Here is a 14,654-nt window from a genome sequence, read left to right as displayed (position 1 = left end):
CAGCTAGATGGATGAGGTCTCCAGGACTCTAAAATATCCAAACCTAATTATGTCATATCATCTACTGTTAAACCGTACTTCTAAAATTTTTATTATTATGCTGTCTTAAGGAATTGTTCTGTTCTGTATATTGTATTGTATTGACCCCCTACTTTTGACATCCACTGCACGCCCAACCTACCTGGAAACCTCTCTTTGAACTGCCTTTCCCGAGGTTTCTTCCATTTTTCCCTACAAGGTTTTTATTGGGAGTTTTCCTTGTCTTCTCAGAGAGTCAAGGCTGGGGGGCTGTCAAAAGGCAGGGCCTGTTAAAGCCCATTGCGGCACTTCCTGTGTGATTTTGGGCTATACAAAAATAAACTGTATTGTATTGTATTGTAAAGAGTGGCTTTACTGATACCAAAAAGGCAGGAATTAGAGTAGTCAAGCCGGGACGTAATGAATGCATGGATTACTGATTCCAGGAGGTGGTCAGACAGAATAGGCTTGAGTTTGGCGATTCGCCTTAGATGGAAAAAGCAGGATTTTACTGTGCTGTTGACTTGAGCACCCATTTTCAGGAACGTATCCATTTTGATTCCAAGATTGGAGACAGACGAAGTTACTGGAATGGGAAGAGAAACGAGGCCAAGGGGTGGAGCCTGTTTGCAGACGGGACTAAAAACAATGACCTCGGTTTTTGAATCGTTCAGGTGAAGGAAGTTTACAGCCAGCCAGTCCTTAATGTCAGCTAGGCAGTCGAGGAGAGGTTTGGTGGAGTCAGTTGGCTTGAGGAAGAAATAAATTTGGCAGTCGTCAGCATATAGGTGATATGAAATTGCATGTTTTCTAAAAATTGCACCTAAAGGCAGGATGTAGATTGAAAAAAGTAGTGGCCCTAAAATGGAATCCTGGGGAACCCCACATGGGAGTGGGACTGATTCAGATGAAAAATCGTCTAGCATGACTCTGAGAGTCCTGTTGCAGAAATATGACCTGAACCAGTTGAGGGCTAAGCCAGATACACCAGCCCAGGATTTGAGTCGGGAGATCATGACTGATCATAACTGATCACCCATTGGCCTCGTTCACTGAGTGCAAGGGAAAAAAATAAAATGTAGTCTATAAGTTATTAAAAGTAAAACATTAACGTTTTGTTCTGTTTCTTGCTACAGCAATTTTAACTCCGTTACAAAGTGATCCAAAGTCTCGTTTATACCTCGTGTCTTCTCAGTAAACTTGTATCTCGTGAATACCGTCATTCGTGGTAGACATGACAAACAACAGTGGGACTGTGTCTATAAACTTAATGTAAAGTTACGGTTCACGCCGTGCTTTGTTTCCGCAGTAGCTGCACTTATGAATATGCATTGGCCTCACTCACTGAGTGTAAGGGAAAAAAATAAAATGTAGTCTATAAGTTATTAAAAGTAAAACATTAACGTTTTGTTCAGTTTCCTGCTACAACAATTTTAACTCCGTTACAAAGTGATCCAAAGTCTCGTTTATACCTCGTGTCTTCTCAGTAAACCTGTATCTCACGAACACAGTCATTCATGGTAGGCATGACAAACGGCAGCGGGAGTGTGTCTATAAACTTAATGTAAACTTACGGTTCATACCGTGCTTTGTTTCCGCAGTAGCTGCACTTATGAATATGCTTGTGTGCATTACTCAGTTCATAATCTTTTTCTGCCTTCTCAATTGTGAAATGCCGTTTTTTATTCAGCGGTCTTTGGAGGTCTTCCTTGTTCTCTACGTACTTACGTAGGAGGCGTGATGACCCGACACGCAACTCTGCCCCCCACGGCCATCAAACTGAACTCCATTACAGTATATGGAGAAAAATACGTTCCAGTTATGACCATTACGCGCAGAATTTTGAAATGAAACCTGCCCAACTTTTGTAAGGAAGCAGTAAGGAATGAGCCTGCCAAAATTCAGCCTTCCACCCACACGGGAAGTTGGAGAATTAGTGATGAGTCAGTAAGTGAGTGAGTCAGTCAGTGAGGGCTTTGCCTTTTATTAGTATAGATACTAAATCCAGGCAAGCTTCACACAGTCATTGAATACTTGTAAAAATTCCTGCTCTTGTGCTCCTTCATCTGCAAAGTTATCCCAGTTAATATTTGGATAATTAAAATCCTCCATGACTATAATAACTCCCTGTAAACTTGTATTTTTTTACTAAATAGATGTGTGTTGAAATTACTGTCTGAATTGGGTGATCTATAACACTCTCCTAAAATTTTTTTCAGGCGAAGCCACATGTCTTCACCAAGATGGGGATCATCATCTAACTAAAGAAGAATTATATTTAAATTCTTTATGACATAAACAGCAACCCCACTTCCTTTTCTGTTCTATCTTTCCATCCATCCATTATCCAACCCGCTACATCCTAACATGGGGTTGCAGGGGTCTGCTGGAGCCAATCCCAGCCAACACAGGGTGCAAGGCAGGAACAAACCCCGAGCAGGGCGCCAACCCACCGCAGGGCACACACACCCACACACCAAGCACACACTAGGGACAATTTAGGATCGCCAATGCACCTAACCTGCATGTGTTTGGACTGTGGGAGGAAACCGGAGGACCTGGAAGAAACCCACGCAGACACAGGGAGAACATGCAAACTCCACGCAGGGAGGACCCAGGAAATTAACCCAGGTCTCCTTACTGCAAGGAAGCAGCCCTACAACTGCGCCACCATGCCATGCCTGTTCTATCTTTCCTTCCTAAAATCTGTTAATCTCTCTATGTTACACTCATTCCCATATTTGTTATTTAGCCAGGTTTCTGTTATTTCTATAATACCATAATTATGCTCTGCTACATACAGCTCCAACTTACTTACCTTATTATTGATACTTCTAGCAATAAGGCAAGCTATTTTTAATGTGTTACTCCTTCTACATTTAAATATAGTTCAGTTTCACTATTTATTTGGAACATAGTCTGTCTCAACATCCTTGCCTCTCTCGGTTTGAACCTCCCATCCTGATAAACTGTTCTTTTTTAAGTGCTTTCTCTGGCTCACATGTCTTCCTTTCCTTTTCCCACAAAGAAGTCACTACAATAAAAAATGGTTCAGTGATATGTAGCATGATTTGTCATTTAGCTGGTTTGGCTGCATTTTCAAGCTTGATCAAGGGTGTCCCCACAATGCTCCATTATGTATATGCAAATATCCCAAAATCCAAAAATATTGAAAAACAAAGTAGTTCTGGTTCCAGGCATTTCTGATGAAGGATACTGAACCTGTACTAAGTATGAAATGCAATAAAATACAGATAAGCAAGAGTGAGGATATTAAACCCATAAATTATGAATTTTATTTTAATATCACATTATGAATATATTTCAAAACTACTAACAATAATTCTAAAGCAACTGAAACAATTATGTTATACATACTTTAAATATTAAATAGTTCCTGGTATAGTGTAGTAACTAAACAATTGATATTTTTGTGAATATTTTAGAAAGACAGTAAATAATACAATTTTATCTTGACTAAATCGGTGTGTGATGAAATGTTCTTCAGAAAATATTTGACAAAGAAACTGATTTAGTCTATTATTTCATTTCCAAATGTTGTTTCCTTTAGAAAGGTTACATCTTCTTCCCAAAAATGATCCACGTATTCTGAGTAATTAATATTGGATTTTGTTGCTAGTAATGGAGTGTCCATAACAAGTATTAGGTTTAAACACAATGTTGCTCATACAGTGACAGTAATTAGAGTACCTGAACACCCAACTTGTTGCCACCAGAACCCTCAACAGGAAAAACAGATGACCACACTAGTATGTGCTCTTATAATGGTATAAGCCATGTTTTCTGTCAGAAACAAGTACCTGATTAAATTTAAAAGGATTTAATATTTTTTTCTCTACCTTCAGTGTGTCTGAATCTCTCCTAACTGGAGCTCCCTCTATATAATGCATTGTTGTAAAGTCTGCTCCTCTGACTCTGTCATTTTGAGACACCTCGCTCACCTCCTGAATGCTTTTATCCTTCCAATCTTTGAAAGTGACTCTCAGCATGCGTCCTACACATTTATTTTTTCTTGTATGCTTCACACTCCTACTTACTCTTTTTATTGTGTCACCAAAGCCAAAATGACCAATCACATCAAAACCAAACTGACCTCAGTGTTTTCACAAACATTAGATTAAGTCACATTACATTAGATGTTATGGCTCATTGTTTTAATCTGTATATTTAAAAACTATCATAGATAAATGTATTTGTTTTAGCAATTCCAGTTTATTCATTCAGAAGTGTATTTCTTTCATTAAAAGTCAAAATTTAAAAATGTTATGTATGTACCATTACACATTGTCCATTTGCCTTTATATCAACAGTAATGTTTAAACACATTTTCTTCAGGCTCATTCCAGATCTAAACCAATATTTTAAAAAACATAAAAGTAAATGGGAGTTATTTACACTACACAGCTCGATTCATTTTCTCCATAGCAATTTTGACAAAACCACACATATTTATAAGATTGTATAAGTCATATAAAAAAGGAATATAGTTGAAAAAAACACATCTCAAAGTGGGCTAGAAAATAGTGACATGGTTCTACTTGCATATTCATAAAAAACAGGTATAAAAAGCATGCACAAATGTGACATATATTACAAGTAAGAGATGCACAGATCAGGAGTTTAATTTTAAATTTCATTCAATAATTGCTTTATAAGTATATAATGTACAATTGCCCGTCACTTTGAGCACACATACAATCAGTAATTGTTGAATGCTTAGTTCCATTCCACACTGAGAAAGTAGATTTTCAAACTTCTTTTGGACAGAGTTATTAAATATTTCAAGTGATGACATAGTTTTATAGGTTTTAGGTAGCACCATTCCTAAGTAACAGGTAGTAGCTAGAGAATATTACATAAAGATTTCTTCAGTTTATGATATTCTTGGTTTTATGCAGCTATAAAAGCCTTGTCTTGTAGTGCAACTAATTATTGCATTACTTTATAAAGGGAACTGATTAACATATGTATTTATCCAGAAATTCTCAGATATGCACCATTAGACCAAATAAAGATGTTTGGGACCTGTTGCAGAAAAACGTAAAATGTACCAGTATGTATATTAACAGAATATGCTTATGAAATGTATAAAAACATCTTTGAATGCACAGGCAGAAACATATCTAACTGGAAAGATTTTAACTGTATTTTGATTCCATTGTAGTATTATTTTGTATTGTTCTTTGATTTTGTTGAGTATTGCTTTCACATGTTACATTATCAATGCAAGTTTCTCTGATTTAAAGGAGTGAGAAAACCAAAAAAAAAACTGGCTATACAACGTTACATATTTTTTTTATATTTACCAAATTACAAAGTATATGTGAGCATAAAGCAAGAATGAAAAAGTCAGTCTGTTAAAGCTAAACAATGTAATTTTTTTAAGTCGTTTTCATTAATATAGAAGAATGTTTAATTCCATAGTTTCTTTTCCTTTATCAGGATGGGATATCATAGTGGTTATACTGCTACCTCATGGATCCAGCATCTAGGTTCTAAACACATGCCTAGTTGTCATCTGTGTGGAGTTTGTAGATTCTCTTTATGTCTGTATGGGTTTTTCTGCAGGTATTTTGGTTTTCCTTCCACATCTAAAAAGAAATGTAATTTTAAATTTACCATGGTTTTAATGTATGCATGAGTGGGCCCTAACAGAAACTGATGCCCTCTCCAGTGTTATTTCCTTCCTTACACCCAATGCTGCTAGTATAGGCCCCAATGACCCTGGAATGGATTAAGCAAGTTAATGAGTGTTAAGCACTCATACACTTATAAACTGATTTCAATTAATAATTTATCATCTCTGATCACTCTCCATTTGATCGGTGCATCTCTAGCTACAAAAATCCAATGGTCTCCTATGATCAGCACCAAAATAACAAATAAAACATTATAATCAGAATTATAGATAGCATCTAGTCTCACTACATAAATGAATTAGGTAACAAACTCAAGCACACCTTGTGTGTTGCACATGCTGACAGAAGGGTTGTTATAGACTGCTGATTCCCCCAGCAATGTGTTATAAGGATTGTTAGTGCCATGAGGACGAAGAAGAGCATTAGTTATAAGATGATTAGCCATGGCTCCTGAAGCAGCCAGATAAAGACAGAAACAGAAAGAAAAATCAATCAGAAAAATTTAATTTACACAGACTGAGAATAATAACAATCAGTTTGCAATTTGTGCTACTAAATTCAATAAACCATACAAATCTTAAAAACGAAAAGTTAAAATACATCTTTCTGAATGTTGCATTTTAAAGCTAGATATCAGTAGTATTGTCTGCTTTCTATTAAAATAATGCATTTTTTACAATACATATTATCGCCATACAGATGACATGGGATTATTAGGAATTGACACAGCTACAAAGAGTAATACAAAAGATTTAACTTTTTAAGATTTTTAACTTTTAGTTAAATACAAAATACTTAGTTGCATAAAGCTGTTTCATATATACTTTAGTTTTGTTTACTTTAAATTGTAATCAGTTCCACTGAGAGCTCAAAGAACTTAAAACATGGATTTGCCTAGTTGTCATCATTAAATTTATTTAGTTAGAAAGATCTCCAATTACAGCAAAAATATATTACTCTTTAGCAGAGATTCTTGAATCTAAGTTGATACCTAAACCTTTAATACACTGTATTACTAGGTATTTTTATATGTGGATACTACTTAGACATTTTGTTTAATATGAGGTTTCAATGTAATAGTCTCTGAATTTAAATTTTTAAATTTTAGAAAGAGTAACCATTCATTAATATTAGGGTCATTGTCTTTCTATTGAGTTACAGTGTACCTGAGCCCATATATGAAAATATAAAAAGATAAATAAAAAATTCTAGCAAAAGAAGATATAGTACTAGAAGTCAAAGATATAGGGGGCACATTTTCGAAGTAAATAGAGCTCATCTTTAAAATAAAAAGAGGATCTGAAGCTTTGTGGTATTTTGCTACTGCAAACCTGAACTAAAGGACATGGCAAGGAGGCATCTTAGGGAAAATTTCTATCCATTCATCTTTAATTTTATATTTAGGCTGAAGTCCTAGTCTGCTGTGAAATATTGACTATCTTCATTGGTTTCAGGTGGATAGCATTCCATTTGAGAATATCTCAACATTCCAGGTTCAGAAATGTTGCAACTCATCAGGTAAACTTTGTGTTAGCTGCATTTTTTTCAGCAAGTCAATCTTTGGTGTCACTTCATCTCTACCTGTCTAATTCTCTGCTCCTTCACAGTGTCAGTTTGTACTGGATGGAAGAATTGTGCAGAGATCACTTTCATAGGAAAGCCAGTCAGCTAAACATTTGCTTAAAGCAAGCCTTCATCTTTTTGACTGCCAGTTTCACTAGATATTTTATTTTATATTTTGTTACGTACTCAGTTACTTTTCTTAATCATTGCAAAAGGTAAGATCTCTTCCTTTATTCTAAGGAGCAGGGCTTGGTTTACTCAAGGAATTCAGAAACACAAGAACAAGTATATATTTACCAGGAATCTAGAATATCTATTCAACAAAAAAGTTCCAGTCCAGACATGTGCAGATTATTCATACATGCAGATCTAATGCTAATAATTTGTCTCGGCTCCAAAGATGTAGGCCTGTAGTGCAGTTGTAAGCAACGACTACCAAATTTTCTCTTTTGAGTGCATAATCACTGAGGAATAAATCGTTTACCTTAAAATTACTTTATTTTTGAGTATGACACTGACTTTCTGTATTTATGCACAGAAATATAAATGTGACTTTCTTCTGATGAATGAGGTTTCAATTATTTCTCAATTATTTTGAGAGTTTGTGTAGGAATATGAGTAAGGATAAGGAGGACTTGGGGCCTCATGTATAACGCCGTGCGTAGAACTCGCACTATAACATGGCGTAAGCACAAAAGCCAAAATGTGTTTACGCACAGAAAAATCCAGATGTAGGAATCTGTGCGTACTCCAACTTCCACGTTCTTCCGTTACATAAATCCCGATCAGCGTGAAAACTAACGCTCGTGCACGCCCATTATGTAACGCCCCAAATCCTCCCAGAATTACGCCTATTTAAATATGCAAATCAATATAAATCGCCCTTAAGCGCAGCCTTCTGTGAAAAGACAATGGGAAAAGCACGGGGAAAATATACGAATTTCAGCGAATACCAAGTGGAGGCAAAGGAAAAACATACTATTTGTTCAAATAAACCGTGGTATAATCAACAAAATGAAGTTGATCGAGTGACATAGCGTGTTGGAGAAACTTGAAAGCTCACATTCACAAAATCGCACAGTGCCGGAAATAAAAAAGAAGTCACATATCAAAGTTGCCGTGAAAAGAAGAGTTGTAAGCCCACTGTCTTAGTGTCATATGAAAGTTTATTAGGGTACAGAGAAAAAAGGCACACGGTGGGGAAAAAGCACGAAATGTCAACTTCAATCTCGACATTTCCACTTTAATCATGTAGTTTATTTTGTCATTTAGTAGAACATTATAAACTTCATCTTAAAATTGTTTAATTAACCAGTTTCTCAAATCACATCGTAATTAAAGTAGCACGTTAAATGCTTTGTTTTGTATTTGATCTTCTACTCGTATGTGCTCTATGTGTGTGAATCACTACTTGCTTCTTAAACTGGCTCTCTTCCTCCAACTGGACACAGAGTCCATTACATTCGTGATATTACAGCTCTCTGAATAACTAAAATACTGAGATGTATACGTGATGTCATTTTCATGATGATAGGAGCTAAAGCACATTATTAACATGTGTTTCACTTCGATGAAATAATTTATTGCAGCAGTACTCAGGGGCGGCACTAGGCTTGTGGTGGCACTGGGCAGAGGAAGAATCGGTGGCTCCTTCGCCGCCAATGTCAGTAAGGTAGCTTATCACGGTGGATGGCCACGTCCGTTGCAGACACTGCACAGCAGCCTCGTGCTCATGACAAGCATTTATCTTTTGTCGAAATTTGTCGCTGCGTTTTTAGCTGTGTTGTTATTTTCTCTTTCTGTTTTATATTCAATATATATTGGCGTGGCCGCCCAAGAATCCTTGCTTTTCTTTCCACAAGTAACCGATCGCCATACAATCAGCTCTGTAATAGACGTTAAGCCATCTGTAAGCTTAGCACCGATTCTTCAAAACGTTTAAAGAACATTGAAATATCTTCGTAGTACATGTTTAATTATTCTATCCTTCACGACACTCCCAGTGAAGAATATAGATTATTTAAATGAAGTTAAAGTTTTATGTGTATAATTTAACAAACATATTTTGCTGTATTTCACCTTAAAAATGATATCGTCATTATATGTAAATACGCGCTTTATAAAGTGGCCCAGGTTGTGAGATATTATAACTGTAGTGCAAGTTTACAGTGGGGTGATTGTACTTATAAGTACAAACCGTTCTACAAGGAGCAATTGATTGAGTGCATTTAAAGTTCTTGGGATTAAACTGTTTCTGAACCGCGAGGTCTGTACAGGAAAGGCTTTAAAATGTTTTGCAGTGGCTGAGACAGCGTGTCCTTAAAGCTGTATACCGATAATTCTCTTTCCGATCAGCTGCTGCTGTGATTCACACTCAGAATACTCCGAGTCGTGCAGTGAGAGTAATATGGAAAAAGATGATCCGCTGTGGCAACTCCTAATGGGAGGAGCTGAAAGAAGAAGAAGAAGAAGAAGTAGAAGGAGAAGTGAGAGTAACAACGCTAAAGCAGTTATGGTATTTGGAATACTATGGCTGTTTCCTGGACCATTGTATTGTTACGAGTTAATTACAATCAGATGCATTACACTAATAAACAATATGCGGTTAGTTTCTGTGGATTTATAAAGCTGCGTCATGAAAATAATGAGTAATAACACAAGAACAGTACCATTCCTTTGACGCTGGGTGCCGCCAGTTTGCAAAACCGAGCGGAGAACTTGCGTACGACAAGGCATGAGGTACCGCGGAAAAGTGCATGGCTTTACGCCAAGTGTAGGTTTTATATATCGCAATTTGAACGTGGAAAAGTTCTTACGCAACATTTCTGTGCGTACGCACTGTTTATACATGAGGCCCCTGGTGCATTTCGTAGAGAGAATTATAATGTCACTATTTTACCTGTTCTGCCCTTTAAATGACAGGCATTAAAGGTGTCAAAGCTTGACTTAACTAATAATGTATTCTATTTATTGTCCCTGTAAATTCTGTTATTCATTTTAGTGGTTTTGTTTATTATTTGTTAGGTTTGTATGCCCAAATTTAGTTATCCTAGGTGATTTTAATATTTAAATTGATGCACAAAGCCGCTTACTTGTTTCAGAGTTTCTGTAACTACAGTAACTGAATATCATCTGCTAATTCAGCATCCAAGCAACCTTACTCAAAAGCATGCATATATCTTGGATCTTGCTATAACAAGTAGTGCTTTTGCTATTACTACTCAAATAATGGATCTGATCATTTTATTGAATTAGTTGTTCTTTCTCTACACTACCTGCCTCTGTTAGTCAGTGTTCTATAACTTAATGTAAAAACTATTGTCACTATTACTTTCTCATCTTTATTATCCTCTGCATTGTCTGTTCAGTCATTAGAAGGTGGTCTTTTATAAGTATACACAATAAAATAATTAAATCAAGTACTGATGAGTGTGAATCTTAAAAAGTTTGGGGTGCAGGCTGGAGCAATGATGGAGAAGAACCGACAAAATATTTAGGGAACATTAGCAGTATATGAGAGTTGATTTTTACTGATAAATATAATTTTCATAAATTGACTATATATTTATTATATTGAATGATCTCTGTCATTCTTAACAGTTACTTTTTTTACCATTAGCACTCTTAAAAAGCATTTTAATTAACACTAGAATTACCAGAGCCTACGAAAAAACTCGTAATTCCGTCCCACCTTAAATCGCTTCCTAAATCCCTTCACACCTCTCCGCCAGCGCCCTTTGTCTTCTAAATGTGCTGATAAAGAGAAGCTTGGAGCAGCCGGCTATTCCATCCCCTCACCAATTTAGAACGTGCACAAACTTCTCTCAGCTCATGCCTTGATTGAGTATCTGGGAGTGAAGTGGAGTTTTAGAGTGGAAATAATAGATCGTTGTTTGGAACACACGCATTTCATGTCTGTTCCGTTTCTACAGTAATCTGTGTCAACACATTGTTAAAACAGAAACGTTTTTTATATTCTAGTAGTAGATGATAAAATGTAGGCATAAACTATATAATGTATGAAGCCTGAAGTCCAAATAGTAAAGAAACATTTTCACAAGAATAACACAATTGCTCTTTTATTCAAAAATATAACTGCAGAAACAAAAAGCCGCCTTGAGACATTGACAGCAGTTTATTTTAACTGCTTCCCACTGGGTTCGGACTGCAGTCCGTATCAATCGCCTACTGTAACTTGCCTTCTTTTTTCTTCGGTTATACAGGTAGTCTTGAATAAACGTGCACTTGTTTAGTTTGCGAAATGAAGTGTCTGCGTGCACTTTTCGTGGCATTACACGTGTATTTTTTGAGCATGCCCGTTTGAGCAGTATAAAAAGTACTGAAAAGTATAACAAAACAATGGGCAGATGGGGTGTGTCTGATGATTGCATATAGCGCCGAACTTACTGCTCTTTACCATTCTCTCCTCTGCATGCCCTGGAGTACAAAAGAAACAGAATACAGACGCGCTATAGCTCTGCGTTGTACCACGATGCATACTAACGCACCAAAAAAGGGTTCTGACACACAGACGCTGGCGAAGCTGCCTTCTTCGTATCTCACCGTCACTTGATTTTCTTTTTATTCAGTTTTATTGAGTGTTCCTGCCAGTCCCCGCATGTTGCTGTATGCTGGATATTTTCAGATGTATTGTCTCTTTCTTTCAGGTGTGTAATAGAAACCACAGCATAGAGAGAAGTGTGTACATTGCTTCTTACAGGATAAGGCGATGGAAAAAGTGCACTTGAATAAAATTGCACTTTTGTTATACTTTTACACCAATATATGTTCCTGTGTTTGAACGACACGGGCAGATGGGGAGTGTCTGATGATTGCATATAGCGCCGAAGTTACTGCTCTTTACCATTCTTTCCTCTGCATGTCCTGGAGTACAAAAGAAATAGCATACAGCAACATTCGGGGACTGGCAGGAACACTCAATAAAACTGAAAAAAAAGAAAAGCAAGTGACGGGGACATACGAAGAAGGCAGCTTTGCCAGCGTTTGTGTGTCAGAACCCGGGATGGGTTTTAGTATGTATCGTGGTACACTGCAGAGCTATAGCGCGTCTTTAGTGAAAACAGCCGTGTCAGATGGGGTTGTATGGATTGATTCTGAACGCAACTGAGAGAATGAAAAGTGAATAAAAAAAAAAAGCTAACCTTTACAAGGATCATAAATTGCACCGGCTGTTACAGACTGAAATCAAATGTATGCTTTTATTCTAAAACAGTAAGACTAAGAGCAGTTTACTTCTCAAAACGGAGGGGCGCAGGATTGAACTCGTGACCTCTTGATTCCCAAGCGAGGGGTGATTCTATTGAACCACAGAAGCAGTTAAAATAAACTGCTGTCAATGTCTCATGTTAAGGCGGCTTTTTGTTTCTGCAGTTATATTTTTGAATAAAAGTGCAATTGTGTTATTCTTGTGAAAATGTTTCATACACTATATAGTTTATGCCTACATTTTGTCATCTACTACTAGAATATAAAAAAACGTTTCTGTTTTAACAATGTGTTGACACAGATTACTGTAGAAACGGAACAAACATGAAAAGCGTGTGTTCCAAATAACGATCTATTATTTCCACTCTAAAACTCCACTTCACTCCCAGATACTCAATCAAGCTGAAGGTCGTGCACGTTCTAAATTGGTGGGGGGATGGAATAGCCGGCTGCTCCAAACTTCTCTTTATCAGCACATTTAGAAGACAAAGGACGCTGGCGGAGAGGTGTGAAGGGATTTAAAAAGCAATTTAAGGTGGGACGGAATTACGAGTTTTTTCGTAGGCTCTGGTAATTCTAGTGTTAAAGCCTGTTCATTTGTGACTCAGTCCAGCTACCACTTTTCTATAATCTAGTGTAGCAGAATCCTGACTTCAGGAGTCCTATTTATTAGTAACTACCAAGGACATTGGAATTGAAACTAACCATGTACTTCTGTAATTAAAAGTTTATTTAAGAAGTGTTACCTCTATATTTAAGTCAGTAATCTCATTCTTTGTGCTGAGTAGCACCTCATACATGTCAATAAAGGTATTCTTCCTATCCTGTTCTAGCTTTGTGATTTAACTTCGACAGCTGGTGCTGTGAGCACATCCTGACTCTCCCATTTACCCATGGTGCCGTATTGGGGAGGCAGCATTTTCTGTCAGTTTTATGTAGTGAGTGGGGTAGGCTGGGATCCATACACTGAATGACTTGATGATTCCTTTTAGTAAGTTGCCTACCTAATTCAGCTGTAGTGCAGGAATTCCCATTGGGATGTATGTTATAGCCTTTGATCTGTATCAGCTGAAATTCCTGGGAGCTGCAATAGTTACGAAAGGGAATGCAAAAGATAATGTAATGTAGGGCTGATGGTAAAGAGTGACTGTGTAAAAAATGCTGTAGAATGGAATTTAAATAAAAAAAAAAAACTGGACGTATTATTTTGGGTAAGAAATGAAAGTATTTAGGGGAAACTGTCTTGTGTTGATACAAACCCGATGAATGGAAAGCACAAGAAGTTGCCACAGCCCTGTCCCTATGGTAAGTGAATGAATAAAGTGAAGAAGAAGATAACAGGTGGCAAGGGTACCTGCCCAAATTACAGTTAAAGTCTGGACGCGGAACAGGAGTTAAAGTTTCTTCCAGAAGGGTTAAAGTCCTCTCAGAATAAGGACAAAAGGTTAAAGTTCTGTCAGACCACGTTTAAGACTATGACACAGTTAAAGTCAGTGGCTCTTTTGACTTTGGGGGTCATAGGTTGACACCAGGCTTCAAAGTAGTTAAAGAATGTGGTAAAGGAGGCTGTGGAAGGAGAAGATAAAAAGGATGATATTTCAAATGTAACTGACACATTCTAGGATATACCCGAACAGGTGTAAATTGGTGGAAGGCTCTTATGAGCCCTCATCCACTTTAGTGTTTAAGCTTGGTGAAAATAAAGAACATCCTTTGATTTAATTTATAGCAATAACTCTGAATTTTTTTAATATACTAATTGCTAAATTATTTAAGAATTTGTTTTGTACTTTATTGGATTTCACACCTGTAGTCTATTGTAATATATACTTTGTTGCAATGGAGACTACCAGTGAGACAAATAGTGCCAAGTGACTTCTTGATGAGTGACATTTGGGTCATGGAATCGACCATGACTGTGCCCAGACTTCTCTGGAACATATTGTTTTCAAAATAAATATTTATGAGTTTAAGGTGTCTTCTCATAGACCTCTGGCCAAGCCATGTAAAAAAAAAATACTCTTTTGATAACTATAAAGTACACAGGAGATAGATATTCCCTAAACAAAAGTTATGCAACTGTTTGTGGGATTTGTGTGTATATGTCTCATTGTGTGATCTCATGGTGTGTGTGTGTTCTTGTGATCATGTGTCAAGTACTGTATGCATAGGAAGCTTGCTTAGTTA

The 14,654-nt window shown here is 36.9% G+C and overlaps 1 protein-coding gene across 14 annotated transcripts in view; it reads right to left on the bottom strand.

Annotated features, from left to right (window-relative positions):
• Window positions 1-14,654, bottom strand: part of adgrl3.1 (adhesion G protein-coupled receptor L3.1) — a 1,314,450-nt gene that overhangs the window by 112,929 nt on the left and 1,186,867 nt on the right. For 8 of the 14 annotated variants that reach the window (XM_039751107.1, XM_039751109.1, XM_039751108.1 and 5 more), the window contains one exon: window positions 6,000-6,128. The exons of the other annotated variants lie outside the window; for them this stretch is intronic. In XM_039751107.1, the coding sequence (XP_039607041.1) occupies window positions 6,000-6,128 (129 nt within the window). The remainder of the gene's footprint in view (window positions 1-5,999; window positions 6,129-14,654) is intronic. 14 annotated transcript variants of the gene reach the window in all.

This window comes from Polypterus senegalus, chromosome 4, assembly GCF_016835505.1.
Source record: "Polypterus senegalus isolate Bchr_013 chromosome 4, ASM1683550v1, whole genome shotgun sequence".
Taxonomy (NCBI): Eukaryota; Metazoa; Chordata; class Cladistia; order Polypteriformes; family Polypteridae; genus Polypterus; species Polypterus senegalus.
The sequence above is the reverse complement of the archived record's forward strand: the minus strand, read 5'-3'. Positions and strand labels throughout refer to the sequence as shown.